The 14,598-nt window shown below is 43.5% G+C and overlaps 2 protein-coding genes across 2 annotated transcripts in view; one reads left to right on the top strand and one right to left on the bottom strand.

Moving 5' to 3' along the window:
- The window catches only part of LOC141416889 (uncharacterized), a 93,942-nt gene extending 91,894 nt beyond the window's left edge, over positions 1-2,048 (bottom strand). The window contains exon 1 of the mRNA XM_074054726.1: positions 1,983-2,048. Coding sequence (XP_073910827.1) covers positions 1,983-2,048 — 66 coding nt within the window. The remainder of the gene's footprint in view (positions 1-1,982) is intronic.
- Dpp6 (dipeptidyl peptidase like 6) overlaps positions 1-14,598 on the top strand; it is a 945,197-nt gene that overhangs the window by 88,152 nt on the left and 842,447 nt on the right. The window lies entirely within an intron of this gene.

Raw genomic sequence — 14,598 nt, 5'->3', positions numbered from 1 at the left:
CAGTACTATGTTGAATAGGAGTGGAGATAGTGGGCATCCTTGTCTGGTTCCTGATTTTAGAGGGAATGGTTTCAGTTTTTCTCCGTTAAGTATAATGCTGGCTGTAGGTTTGTCATATATAGCTTTTATAATGTTGAGGAACTTTCCTTCTATTCCTAGTTTTCTTAGAGCTTTTATCATGAAATGATGTTGGATCTTATCAAAGACTTTTTCTGCATCTATTGAGATGATCAAGTGGTTTTTGTCTTTGCTTCTGTTAATGTGGTTTATTACGTTTATTGATTTTCGTATGTTGAACCACCCCTGCATCCCTGGGATGAAGCCTACTTGGTCGTGGTAAATGATCTTTTTAATGTGTTGTTGAATTCGGTTTGCCATTATTTTGTTGAGGATTTTTGCATCAATGTTCATTAAGGAGATTGGCCTATAGTTCTCCTTTTTGGAGGTGTCTTTGCCTGGTTTTGGGATAAGTGTAATACTGGCTTCACAAAATGTGTTTGGCAGTTTTTCTTCCCTTTCTGTTTCGTGGAACAGTTTAAGAAGGGTTGTCAACCAGAGCTTTTGTCAACCTGAGGAGCACACTTGCTCCTTTCTTATGTAATGAACACTAACTTCTTCTAAGGAAACTCCTGTGATATGCGCAGTGGCTGGGATGCAAGGCCACCCCATCAGCACTCAGCAGTACGCAGTGATAGTGATAGTGACTATAAATGGAGCTGCTTCTCAGGATGGTGACTTGGGACATGGTCTCATGGACAGACCAGAGTCAGGTATTCTTTAAGAATTAGTTCTCCTTTTTTAGAAACCCCTTTGAACATCACCTTAGATATTAATAACGAAATATAGGACTATAAAGTATAGTGTGTTTGGGGGGATACTTGTGGGAGGGGGAGGTGAATAAAGGAGATTAAAGTGAAGGTCTATGGCTGATGGACTTCATATATTTATCCAAAATGGAACAAGGAAACTTCCTGCAATAGCTTTAAGTGGGCAGGAAGTGGGTTAGGGGCAGAGATGGTGAGGGTGATCCAACCAATGTACAATGTAAGCCTAGTCAGAACTGTCATTATGAATCCCTCTTATCACCAACAAATCCTAATAAAAACATCAATGGACAAAACAAGAAAGGAGTTCTCCTTTTTCAAGATTATTTTGGCTATTCTAGTTTCTTTGTAATGCTATATGGGTTTAGGATCAACTCCTACAAATAAAGCAAGCCTGATTTGGTTTTTTTTGTTTTTTTCCTGTTCTTATTTATTGCATGTCTGTATTTTTTTCTGATAATTGGGCATTTGAAATAATATACTTCGGAGCCTCTGAAAATTAGGTTCCCCCGTTAGTGCCTTATGGTTTAAATGTAAAGTATTCCCCAAAGGCTTGATCCTTCTCTGGTGGCTTTATTGAGAGGTGATTGTACCCTGTGGGCACTGATATCGTTAATGGATTGATCCATCGATGAGTACTCAGCTGAATGGGCTTTAGGAGCTGGGGCCTGGCTGGAGTAAGCAGATCACTGGAGGCAGGAGTTTGGAGGGTATATCTTGCCCCGGGCTCTTTCCTGTCACGCTCTGCTTTCTGGCTGCCATAAGAGAATCATTTTCTTCCACCATGATGTTTCTGCTTTGCAATGGGCCTAGAAGCAATGGAGCTAGTTGACCATAAACTAAAACCTCTGAAACCGCAAGCCAAAACCAAATCCTTGTTCCTTTAAATTGCCTTCCTCAGGTATTTTGTCACAGTGACAAAAATGGACTAGAGTACTATGTCTGCTGTTGTTTGGCGACTTTTCTTAATTCTGAAAATTTCTATCCATTTTCCTGTGGGAACACTGGTGGCTTTCCTTGCTTAGCCAGATTGGACAGAGGTTTCCAGTCATTTGGCCTGGAGCCAATATCTCCCAGCATTGCCAGAGTCCTCTTCTGCACGCTCAGGCACACCTCAACATGCAGCCAGGCATTTGGAAACTCTCCCTTAGCCCTCACTTCCTGTTTAGGCAGTGCATCAAGGTCAGCCAGAGGTGAGAGCTTACTGCTGTCCTTCTGGTTCATGGCTGCGCATGTGCCTGGCTGACTGTGACCTCAGGGATGTGTTGGAACTTCCCGAGGGTCCTGTGAACACATCATATACCAGCCTCACCTTTGAATCCTTTTGACTAGCATGTTTGTCCCAATGACTATGCAGGTCCACCGGAACTGAACACTGGGAAACTGAACAATTGCTTCCATCAATTCTGTGATTTTCTCAAATCAAGGCTGTCTGCAGTGGAGAGGCACAAATCTCTTCAAACCGTCAGCGATGGGCTGAGGCTTCCCGAGGCACTACTGGCAGGTCTGTCAGGACCTGTTCTGTGGGTAGGAAACGCTTCATAGGAGCCTCACCCCTGTGCTCCCTGCAGTAGTTTTTGGGCTGCTGTTTCTCTGTTTGCAGCTGCTGGCTTCAAAGCCAATGACACAGCTGGAGGTAGGAGTGAGAATGAGAGCCAGGCACTGGTAGCTCTTGCCTGTAATCCTAGCTACTCAGGAGGCAAAGATCAGGAATAAGAGGTCTGAAGCCAGCCTGGGCAAATAGTTCTGGAGACCCTATCTCAAAACCAAGCCAAACCAAACAAAACAGAACTGGTGGAGTGACTCAAGTGGTAAGAGTACCTGCCTAGCAAGTATGAGGCCCTGAGTACAAACCAATGTGCCAACAAAAAAAAAAAAAAAAGAAAAAAAGGTGAGGATGGGATGGGAGTAGGAAAAGGTAAAGCACAAATCCACAGAATTTACCAAAATGTGGCCATTTTAGTTAGATCAATGCTCTCCAGTATTGGGTAAGGCTTTGGTTAATATTCATATTTCTGAACAGTTGATTCTGACATTTTTAAAAGTTTTTTATTTTTTTAATAGAGGAGAAAATGATCAGAGTTCTTGCTCTGCCATTTCCAGTGACTTCTTACCAACTCTCACTTCATTCACAGTATTCTGTATGAAAAGCATTAGTACAAATCCGAGGCATTGCGTGTGCTCACAGGAGTACCGTGATGCATGACTGTGGTATAAGAGGTGCCTTACCTTGTTGTTGGCTGCATTGCCAATCCCACCTCTTGAGCGGTGTGGTCTATAAAGACACCTACCACATGTCCCACTGACAGGGACCCCTACTAACTCACCAGAATAACTGACTAGGACCTGGTGTAAATCTCTAATATTGGCACTACTTGTAATCATCCAAATCACATTTTCCAGATAACCAAGTGTCTGTGCCTTCATCCAAGGAGAGTCATTTGCTCCTTGGAGATCCCTTGGGTTGCACCTAGAGAGAGCTCTAAGCCATGGGTCAGGTAGTTTCTGCAGTCAGGCCTTCTTTCACTGAAAATCCAAAACCTCATTTTATCCGAAACATATGAACAATGTGGAACTTCCTATCACCTAATTCATTGCCTGTCTTACTTTGCAAGTACAAAAGATATCGATATAAATGATCAAACACATGGTGGGAGTTAATTCCTTTTTCTGTTTTGAAGACTCCTTTAAAAATGGAAATAATTTGTTCTTTATAAGGCCACATTTTTAGGGCACAAAACTAGAGGAAAACTTGCATCCGAAATTTGTAAGCATCTATGTTTTCAAAGAGGTTAGGCAAAGTCCTCAGTAGTAATGTAGGATATACTGACTATAATTCTGACTTATGCTTATTGCCTTTTGGTCACTCTCTTGACTCCCTCCCCTTTCTCTCTCTCCCCATATGTGTGTAAAACTGCTGGTGCTAGTTACGGTAGTCAATATTCAAAGTGCTAAGCTCAACACAAAATCTAAAACTCTGTCAGAACGCAGCTATTTCTAAGCTGAAAAATGTCCTCTGCCCAGCCCCTGCTCAGTTTCCTGGCATGTGATTTTGGAACAGAGCCACGATTCTCCCACTGGAGAATGACTGGGGGGGATACACTGTGAACGTCCAGTCACTTGGGATGAGATTTTCCCTTTGATACTGTATCTGCTCTTCATGCAGTAGCAAGCCATCCATTAAAGCATGGCGAAGGCAAGAGAGTCTCTCTGGACTGATGTGATGCCTAGCCAATAAGCTCGTACCCAGAGTATGCACACCGGTGGCTGTGAAATGTTGCACGTTTGCTTTGTCCGATTTGCTTTGGCTCATCCCTTCCGAATACTCCAGTCTCGTGAAGCATAATACCAGACATCTGGATGTGTTGGTGACTTGGATGTGGTCAAGGGGTAGGTTGCCTTGTGCAAAAATAAAGAGCAGTTTGAAGAAATAAATTAATGGGGCAAAATATTATAAATTGAGTTTTCAGGTGACTGCAGATTTTTTGAGCTCCGACATTGTGATGTGACATTTTTCCAAGCACTGTTTACATGCTGATGTGGTTGTCGCGTTCCACTCTAATTGGTTATTAACCTGCATGTTCTAAGGACAGTTTAAGAAACACTGTGAGCCACACTTGCTTTTTGTTGTCTCCCCTTCTTTGTGTTTGAAAATAACACGATAATTTTCTCTGCAATCAGTGGGCAGGAGACTGACGTGTTAGTGACTGACGTGTTAGTGACACGTTAGTGACGTGTAGTGGTGTAGCAACTGCAGTGAATCTTGGAGGAGACATGGCGGAGAAGGTTTAACCAGAAGCAAGGTTCCTGCTCCCTGTATCAGGGAAGATCGCCCCAGGCATTGGGCCTGCTGCAGCAGGTGAGGGAACACTTCAGTGTCACCAAGTGTTGATGCTGCTGGTAGCTTTGGCTTGGAAACTCTCTTGGTTCCCCTCCTTCCCATAAGTCTATAATTTCTCACCCAGTTATAACAGGATCCCTGATATTACATAAAAGGCTTCAAGTGATCGTGCAACCCAGGTGTTTTAAGAACGCTTTGCTTCCTTAGAAAGGCCTATCGTGAGTACGTTTTCAGCTTGCTGTGCGGGAACGAAACCCACCAATCTCATTCCCAGTAACTCTCCACAGCCTGCCCTAAAGACCTTTCCTCTCCCTGCCACTTCTTTAAACAGAGATGGTCAGTGATGAAGAGTTGCTAAATGTGAGAGGCAGGGGATGTGGCTGAATATGGTGGAGTTAGTAGAGTCCGTGAATAATTATCACTATCTGCACAATTAAGCAGTGTCAGGCTGTGTTGTGACAGTGTCCTGTGGCAGTGGGGATGAACCCCGTGGCTGCTCTGCCATTTGGAAATCCATGAGTACCTGAGTGCGTTCTGTGGCGTGAGATGTCTGCAGCACTCCCCGCATAGGCTGGCTGTTTAAGTTGAGAGTGTGACCCAGAAAATGAGAACAAACTAATAGAACAGATCAGAAAATATGATGTTTGGTTCAGTGACAACAATGAGTAAATTCCTCCGTCATGCCTGAGGTGAGTGGGCGATGGGCCAGAACACAGAGATGAATGGTACCCAGCACAGCTGGGGAAGAGGGTTGTCCAGGGCAAGGATAGATGGTGGTTGGCCCAATGCACACAACTCAGATGCAAAGTCACATTTGGACCTTCACTCCAACTGGAGGCAGGAGGTGACATCCAACGAGGGCAAGGAACTGTCCAGTGGTGGGAACTGAGAGCTCTATGGGAAGTGAGTTCTACACTGAGCTGGGCAGGAAAACTTGGGTGAGAAAAGAGAACTGCCATCAGTGTCCTGAGCTGGACACCACAGAAGGAAGCTCTGAGGCAGCCTTGTGACATTTGAGTTTTGGCCTTGCCACAACAAACAGTGTGACTATCCTGTTGGGTCAGTGACATAAGGGTACCCACTGCTGTGGTTGGTCTGAAACTCCTGTTAGAATTTGATGGCTACTGGGGCAGAGTTGGGAGGAGACATTTAAGGGGGTGATTAGGTTATTAAGAGGAATTAATTTTTTGTCTTGTTGGAATGTGTTAATTGTCATAGGCCTGGAGAGCAGGTTATTATAAAGCAGGCATCCCTGGTGTTCTGCCTTTCTGTGTGCATCTCACCCTTTCACCCTTCCACCTGTCTACCATGCCGTGACTTAGCAAGAGGACTCATCAGAGTGGATGCCGGATCGCGAATCTAGTCTCCAGAACTATATGAAATAAGCTTCATTTCATTTTACACTCCCCAGACTCAGGTATTTGCTGATAGAAACAGAAAATGGACTAAGATGCAACTAAAGAGGGTTGTTGCAAAGTTTAAATTAGCTAATGTATAAACAGTGCTTAGGGCAATAATTTTAACAATAGTTATCACTAAATAAGGGCCATTTTTTAAAAATCATTTTCGTTATAAAAATTAGTGCTGTTATTCCAGGATAGCAAAGATTGTGAAGTCTTTCAGTTTTTAAAAGTTGACCACTATTTCACTCTAAAGGAGTGACTCCCAAAGAGTTAAATTCCAAGTGCTTGGGCACCTCAGGGAATCTCCACCATGTGTGGGTGGGGGTGCCTTCTTCCACCCTTCAGGTGCCTCTTCCTCCTGCCCAGGGTGCCAGAAGTCTGACCAGCACGGGCGCCCGACCTTTGGATTCTGCCTGGGTTTGGTCAGTGGGAGGCCCTGGCAGTTATGGAGGGCAGAAGGGAATGAGGTCAAGCATTTTCTCTCACTCCCTTGCCAGACATTCCCTGTACTGAAGGCTTGAAATTTGTCAGGCAGCCCTGCTTTCAGTGGCCATTCCTGGGTTCCAGGCCCTGTGCCCACTTAGAGCTTTTTCCACCTGGGAGGGGAATGGCTGTCCAGGTACTGTGTTACCCTTGGGTGATCTGCCTAATTTTTGCCTGTGCCTTTGAAAAAATGTTCCTTTACTAACTTCCTCCACTTTTCCTTGCGAGTGTGCTTCATCTTCCTGCCCTGGGCGCTTCCTGCTGGCCTCCAAGTCATGTCATATGGTTGGTTCCATGGCTTTGAAGCTACTTAGACTGTACTTGACCGCCCCTCTCTTTCTGGGCTCACGAACAGCATAGCTTGTGTTTTAACCTCTGCCTGGTAGACTACAAGCTCACTCTTAGTGTACTGACAACACTGGGGAGAGGGGAATTAATCTTGCATGCTTCCTTTCCCGTTTGAATTATGTAGGCGACGTTAATTTTTTAAAGCATCACTGTGATGCTGAGTAAAATAGCAGGTGTTCCAGAATTGCATTTTTATTCTTCTTCCCCATATCAGGCATGGCGTCTCCAGTGATTTTGCCATTTGCTAAATGTTCCTAGACAGTTATCACAGATAACGCTTCTCTTAAATTCATATCTAGGTAATTAGAACTTTTAGGTTAATTAACTTCATATATGAGGAGGAAGGCCTTGCATATATTTAAGACAGCGGGATTAATAGCATTAACAAAAATAGTTATCAGGCGTCGTGAGCACATCACAATTTATTTGTACAGAAGGAGTCCCAGCCGTGAAGATGTCGAAAACAGCAGTGCAGTTTGCAGGTCCCGAAAGAAACCGGTCCGCACAGCCTCGCTGTCTGAGGAAAGCGCGCTTGGCCACGGCCTCCGTGTAAACAACTTGGCGTTGTGTACGCACACACACCAGGACCTGAACAGACATTTGTCAAGAGAAGACACAGGAATGGACAAGAGGTACAGGAAGATGTGCCCAACGTTGTTCATCAAAGAAACGCAAACTGATCGAAATGCGACATGAACTCGCATCTGGGCGTAAAAGCTGCGAAAGGCAGCAGGTTGGTGAGGGCAGGGAGAGAGGAGCGGTGCTGGTGGCCTTTGGAGAGCTGCAGGGAGGACCTCATGGAGCTCAGAGCGGAGCGCTGTGCGCCGCAGAGGTCCCGCTGCTGGAGAGACAGCTGTGCCCGCCACGCTCGCTGTGGCACGACTCACAGGGCCAGACGCAAACTGGGTGCTGCTCAGTCTGTTTCCATCGTTCTGCCATGTTTCAAAACATCACATGGCACCCCGTGAATAGAAACAGTTATGATTCCTCAGGTTCAAATAAAACAAAGCCAGTCCGGTCAGACGCAGGTTCTCCTGCAGGGGCGTCACGTCAACGCGTGTGAGTCAGTCAACTCATCCTCAGAGCACCTGTGGCAAGGTGAGTCCAGCAGGAGATCCCACTCCTGGCCCCGCGGATTCTCCATCCTAAACCCTGGGGTTTTGTTTCCATTTCCTTATTAGGCATTGCAGCTAAAGAATGCCTCACAAACACTCTCCTATCCAGACTTTTTTACTAAATGAAGTTACAGACACAAACTTGGCAGAGCTCCCCTTCAAAGGGCAAACCTGCTAGATGTGCAGGCCTCTGTAAAGTCGGTCTTCATTTTAACTTTCTGAAACTGTCTCAGCAAAACTCAGTCTTAATACATTGAGTATCTATCTAAAATAAGTGTCCCGGTTTACAAGTTACAATAACAAATAACAAATGAGTAATAGATTAGTTAAAGTGTGTCAAGGGTCAGTTTTCATGTGAAAAAAAAATTCATGCAAGTCGGTATGTGAAAAAAAAGACACAGACCAACAGAAAAACTGGAAAATATTGTGAGTTTACTGGAAAGAAAATATATAAGAAGATGCACTTAAATAATGTGAAATAATACTCTATTTAAAATGTTTTATTTCTGCTTAAAACATAGAACGTGCATTTTGTTAGGCAGGCTTTGCGGATAACTCGCATCTGTGTTTTCTTTATTGTGTGACTCACCCATCAGGCATTGCCTTGTTTTTCCAATCTCAGATTCGTTAAAACTGCAGCGAGAACCGTAAAACCTTCTAAGAGAAGATCGCATCCAGCTCTGTCCTCACGTCTATTTTTTAGTAGCTAAATTATCATACCCCTGTGTTCACCCACTTAAAATGGATAGTTCCACAATTTGTAATAGACTTGCAGAGTTGTGCAAGTAGCAATGGAATCGAATTTTAGAATATTTTTATCTCTCCAAAACAAACCTTATGGCTATTCTCAGTCACTTATTCCACATAGTCAGCCATGCCTAGTCAGCCACTACTCTCAAAGTCTCTATGGATTCCCCAACTCTGAACATTTCTTATAAACAGAATCATATAATATCTGGTCTTTTGTGTTTGGCCTCCTTCACTTAGAGTGTTTTCAAAGTTCATTTGTGTTGTAGCATGTAGTAGTACCATATCCCTTTTAATGGCTGAATAATATTCCACTGTGCATCATACACGTTTAAACACACTTTGTTAAACACAATTTGTTTATCCATTTGTCACTGGATTTTTTCCCCTTTCGCCTATTATAAATAACACTGCTGTAGCTGTTTGGGAGGAAGTTTGTGTATGAGCATGTGTTCATTTTCCTAGGGCGTATACTCAGGATTGGAATGGCCAGGTCAGGTGACCATTCTATGGCTGGCATTTTGTGGAACTGCTGGGCTGTTTTCTGCAGCACCTGCACGATTTTCCACTCCCACAAGGAACGTGTGAGGTCTCCGGTTTCTCTACATCCTTCGGATTGCTTGTTGTTACCTGACTTTTTTATAGCAGAAATTCTAGTGAGTCTAAAATGGAAACTCAGTGTGGCTTTTTATAGCAAAACAAAAGAGGCAAACCTTATGGTTCCTAAAATATATGTGCTTGGGACATTTTCAACAGGGAAGAAGCTGTGTGCGTGGTCCGTACCTCCACCTGTAGGTACGCAATGAGGCTTCAACTCTGCAACGTGAGATTTGCTCTTCCTCATCAAAGAGACGGGTGGCACTTTACTGACCACCGTTCAGGTGTTTGGTCCTTCGTGTGTGCAGATAATCTCAGTTCAGTGAAAGAACTGGGGACGGAAGCCAAGAGAACTGTGCATCTCCAGGTCTGTTCTAAACTGGCTGAAAGACCTCTTCGTCCCCAAGCCCATCAGCAGTTGAGAACACCTTGCCTCTGATATTCTACAGGAGTGATGGAAAGATAAAGCAAACTGATGGGTTTAAGTAAACTGCAAAACTTGAAGTGCTTTAACAGTGCATCATGTTTGTACACACCACAGAGACGGCTGTATTTTCTTACTGGAAAAGACAGACCAGGACAGAGCAGACAGGAGAACCAGGCTGCCCGCGCAGACCAACAGCCGAGGGTGCTTGGTGGCGTTGGTGTTGAGTTAGGGTTTTATGTTTCTTTTCTAGGTTCTGTTGAAACGATAGGTTTGTTGACTGTCTTCTTGGCAGGAGACCACAGTCTTGATTTTCAGAATGCAAACAAAAGGATGCATATCATTCCTCTTCATTTAATGTAGTTGTAACCTGACCTCCAGCCCAGGTGGTAGCCATGGTGCAATGACCATTCACTGGATACAGTTCATCCATGGCTAAGTTCTGTGCAAATCTCTGTCATCACTACCTCTCGTTTAAATTTTATTTCTTTTGCTAGTGTTTAATGTGGTCCGTGCAATTTTCACTCAGAAATCATTCATCTCTGTAGACAGGTTTAAGAGTCATTTCTCTGAAGTTTAGCCTTGTGGATTCTCTTGATAAAATTGGTGTGTCTTCATTATTGTGGCTGCCACCCACGGTGACTGCAGCAGATGCAGCCCTGTCCCCATGGCAGAAGTCACCATGAACGTGGACTGCAGTGACAAATTCACCCTCTCCACTTTCATCCTTTCCGAATCTCTCTTGCAAATGTCCACATTAAGGCTATTAATACCTTCCAGCCTTCAGAGCTCATGCTGTTTTATTTCCCTGACTTGTCGTTTATGGTCTCCTTAATGGAGTCATAATATTTTCCATCTGTAATGGTTTGTCCTAAAGAACAGTTTTTCTGCAAGTGTCGTCAAGAGCTGGCTCCGTCACCAGCAATTGAGAGCCTGTGTGCAGAATGCAGAGGCATGAAGCCAGACCTGGTGATCGGAGTGTGACTTGGACATCTGTATTTGAGCAGGTCTCCAGGTACTACAAGTGGACACTTATGTTGGGTGCTTTGTTCTGAGTAATCAAACAAGGATCTCACAGAGCAAGCCTCGTAGCCATGCCCTGGGCTGTGGCAGGAGAAGCTCAGTGGCTTTCCTTAGGACATGGTCACAGGAAGTGTGAGAACTGGCATACATAGTTTTTCTCTAAGTACTTTTAAATTATGAGTAAAATAGTAAAGGTGTAATTTTTATCTAATATGCTGTTAGTTGCCAGATTAACATAATTGTCACTGGTTTAGCAAATCTTACATTTATTTGCAGTTTAAAAAATGATAATGCATGTTAAATGCTCACTATTAGCCAGACACTGGCTTTTATAAACTAACTCATTTATAAGAGCACTTTATATTTACTCATTTAAACATCATGGTGAGCCCCTCAGGTTCCTACTGCGGTCATTTGAGATGGGAAGCTGTGACTTGGGCTGTCACAGAGCTAATAAGGGACGGAGCTGTGACTTGACACCAGTGCTCTGGGGCTTGGCTGTGACATATAAGCCTTCTCTTTATCTGTAAGGGAAGTATATTTCCTGAAAACTTCTTTTAAACGATGTTTCAAGGACCTGTATATTGAATGACTAACTACAATTGAACTGATATCATGACTTCGCAGAACACTATGGCTAGACATCTGCAGCATTTAAAAATATATTTGTTCACTTGAAACTACAGCTGAAACATGTCTAATTTAAAAGAGAGCGAAAACATTACTCTCACTCTTATAAGGCTCAAAGTCTAGTTTCAGAGATTCAAAAAACTTGAATCACAGAAATAAAAATAGATTTGTGACTTTTACAAATAATTTGAGGTGACATTACACAAGAATTGCAAGAGGCCGTCCTTAGTGATGGGGGACTTAGGAAGGGTAAGGCATTTCCCGGGCAAAGGAGGGACCAGTGAGGACCTGGCTCCTGAAAGGGCAGAGGAGGCTTCAGAACACTCCACCAGCTGCCAAGGAAGGGAGAACAAGAATGTTGGAAACCCAGACAGGTGGGGAAATTTACGGCTGATATTTGTTAATTTGCATGTGGCAGTTGTAGGGTGGAAATCTGCACAGTTTTGGGGCCTATAAATGATAGCCTGACAACCATACCAGGGTTGAGGTGGAGCCCCCAAGGGGCCCCCACGAGAAGCAAAGAGCTGGGCACATCAGTCAAGACCGAAGCTTGTGCTGAAGACCCTGCCTCCGACTGCAGGGAGAGGACTTGCCTTGCTGAATGACCTGCCCGTGTGCTCTGGAAGAAGACAAAGACCCTGAGTTGACACCATCCTCACAATGGCACTGAAAATGGAGAGCCTCCAGTCAAAAATCACCAAGTGAGAGGACTGAAATAACTGAAAGAGTCACGCACACACGTGCACACATACACACGAGGAGAGTGACAGGAAGCCAGAAAGAAGTGTGCAGACATGGACCTTAATAATAGGCAATTCACACATTTTAAAGAATAAAAGTAAGGAAAAAATACCAGATTAGATTAGCAAATAATAGATACTTATACCTTGAACTGGAAACTATTAAAAGGAGTCAAAAGAAATATCAGAAATAAAAAAAAAAGGTATGAAATTAAGAACTGACTGGTTGGGGTTTACAAAGAGGAAAAGTGAACAAAAATTCAGTTTGTAACTACAAATAAAAAATTTTAGAGAAGAGTGTAGCGTACATAATGCATGTTGAAAATACCTAGCACAGGTATGATGAAGTTTCCAGCGGGAGAGGAGGGAGACTCTGCTGTGGGTGAGAACATTTCAAAAGTAGCAGAATAAGCAACAAGATCCCAGAAGCACCCTGGGCTCCAGGAAGATGAGAACAAACAAAACACAGCCAAGGATATCACAGTACAATTTCTAAAAACCAAAGACAAGAGGCAAAGTGAGCATGACCTCCCTCCCAAAGAGTAGTAACAACAGTGGCGATTGACTTACAGCAGTGGAAGTCAGATGCCATTGTCACCTGCAGGAAGAAAATAAGGGGGACCTAAAGAATGACACTTTCTTTAACTCTCCTTCAAAAACAAAGGCGGAATAAGGTCAGTTCTGAAAACCAGAAACCTAGAAAGTATGTCACCAACAAAACTCCAGTGAAGGAAGACTCTTCATAGCAGAGAACAGAGTCACAGATGGAACCAGAGAGCTGCAGCTGAAGCAGGAGCATGTTGGGTAAAACCAAGCCAACACTGGGTGCATGGAGCAATAATTAGAAAAACCAGTGGACACAGTCCATGATGGACAGCAGTGTGGGAGTCAGGGTGTGTGAAGTGACTTTTGATTACTCAGAGGTCCTTGTTACCTGGGGAATTGTAAATGGATTCATATAATTTAACAATTAAACAATATTAATCATTTAGGTTAATATGATTTTCGTTGTACTTCGGTATTTATATTTTGAACTTCTGTGATAGACATTGAAAGAATAGTGATAAGAATTGTTCAATAATAATTATTAAGGGAGTAGATTCATCAATAAAGACAATTAAAAATGAAAAGCAAATAGAAAATTAAGATGATCAACTGAAACGCGAATAATTCCGTCATTGCACTAATGCACATGGATTGAATACTTAGATTAAAAGGAAAAACTGGGGAGCCGTGGACAATGGTACAAACCTGGCCAAATCCAATAACCATACTACCCACACACAACCAGTCCCGAAAATGGCACAGACATGGGATCAAGAAAGTCCAGTCACAAAGACGTGAGTCTCTCGAGGGGTGCACCCTAAGCTCCTGAAGAACAGGCGTCTTGCTGACAAGGGCCTGAAGAAGGTGCAAGCAGACAGCCCAAGACCATCGTGGCCCTCGCGAAGCCTAAAGAGCTTAATAAACACGAGCCCCAAAGGGGCCAACCATGCGCTCCAGCAGCTGCCTTCACCGCCCACCCCAAGCCTGGGACGCGGATTTGGGGTGGCTGAGGATTGCAGGCTCTGCCACCAAACGTCAAGGCCTAGGCTGCAGCTCCCACTTCCACTCCAGCTTGATCTCCGGCTCCCCATCAGGCCCAGGCTGCCAATGGTCCCCAGGTCCTTGTGGTGCCATCGTGGGGACAGGTGGACTGACAGACCCCCAGGCTACCGTCTGCATGGGGCTGGTATCCTATGCTGTTTCTACAAATAAACCTGAGGCAGGACCTGTAAAGAAAAATAAATGCAAAATAAAAGGGAAATTTGTTGGATTAGATTAGCAAATAAATTCCTGGAGTTCTCACACACACACTAAGATGTGCAAGGTGGGACACAAATGGGTAAAAATAAAGGAAAATGAGTCACACACAGCACACAAACGGTAGATAAAGTACAGTTGCACAGTGGTCTTGAAAATACACCCACAGGCCAGAAGTGACACATTTCTAAATATAAGTAGGGTCATTTTGTAGCTGAGGGACTACCTGACAAGAATTTATGATCTTAGAGTAGTACATCCCTAATAACACAGCTTCAAAACCCAAAAGCAAAAGCTGATGGTATTAAAATGGGAAATAGACCTATCAGTCATCTTAGATTTTACTCCACCTCATGATAACTGAAAGAATTTCCAAACAAAAGTTAAAAAGAAAGTAGGTCAGTAAAGCAAATCTGATCTAGTTTAGAAATACAGAAACACATGAACAACTGCAGCATAAGCCTTATGTTCTCGCCAGTATCTACATTCTTTGTCAAACTGACCATATATTTAAAAAATAAATACACACATGTAACCACAAAGTATAATGATTGAGATTCTTGGAGTATTTCTCTCTACAGTGAGATTAGCTAGAAATGAAGATTAAAAGTATAGCTAAA

The sequence above is a fragment of the Castor canadensis genome, chromosome 2 (assembly GCF_047511655.1).
Source record: "Castor canadensis chromosome 2, mCasCan1.hap1v2, whole genome shotgun sequence".
Taxonomy (NCBI): Eukaryota; Metazoa; Chordata; class Mammalia; order Rodentia; family Castoridae; genus Castor; species Castor canadensis.
Note: the sequence above shows the minus strand (reverse complement) of the source record. Positions and strands in the feature narration are given on the sequence as shown.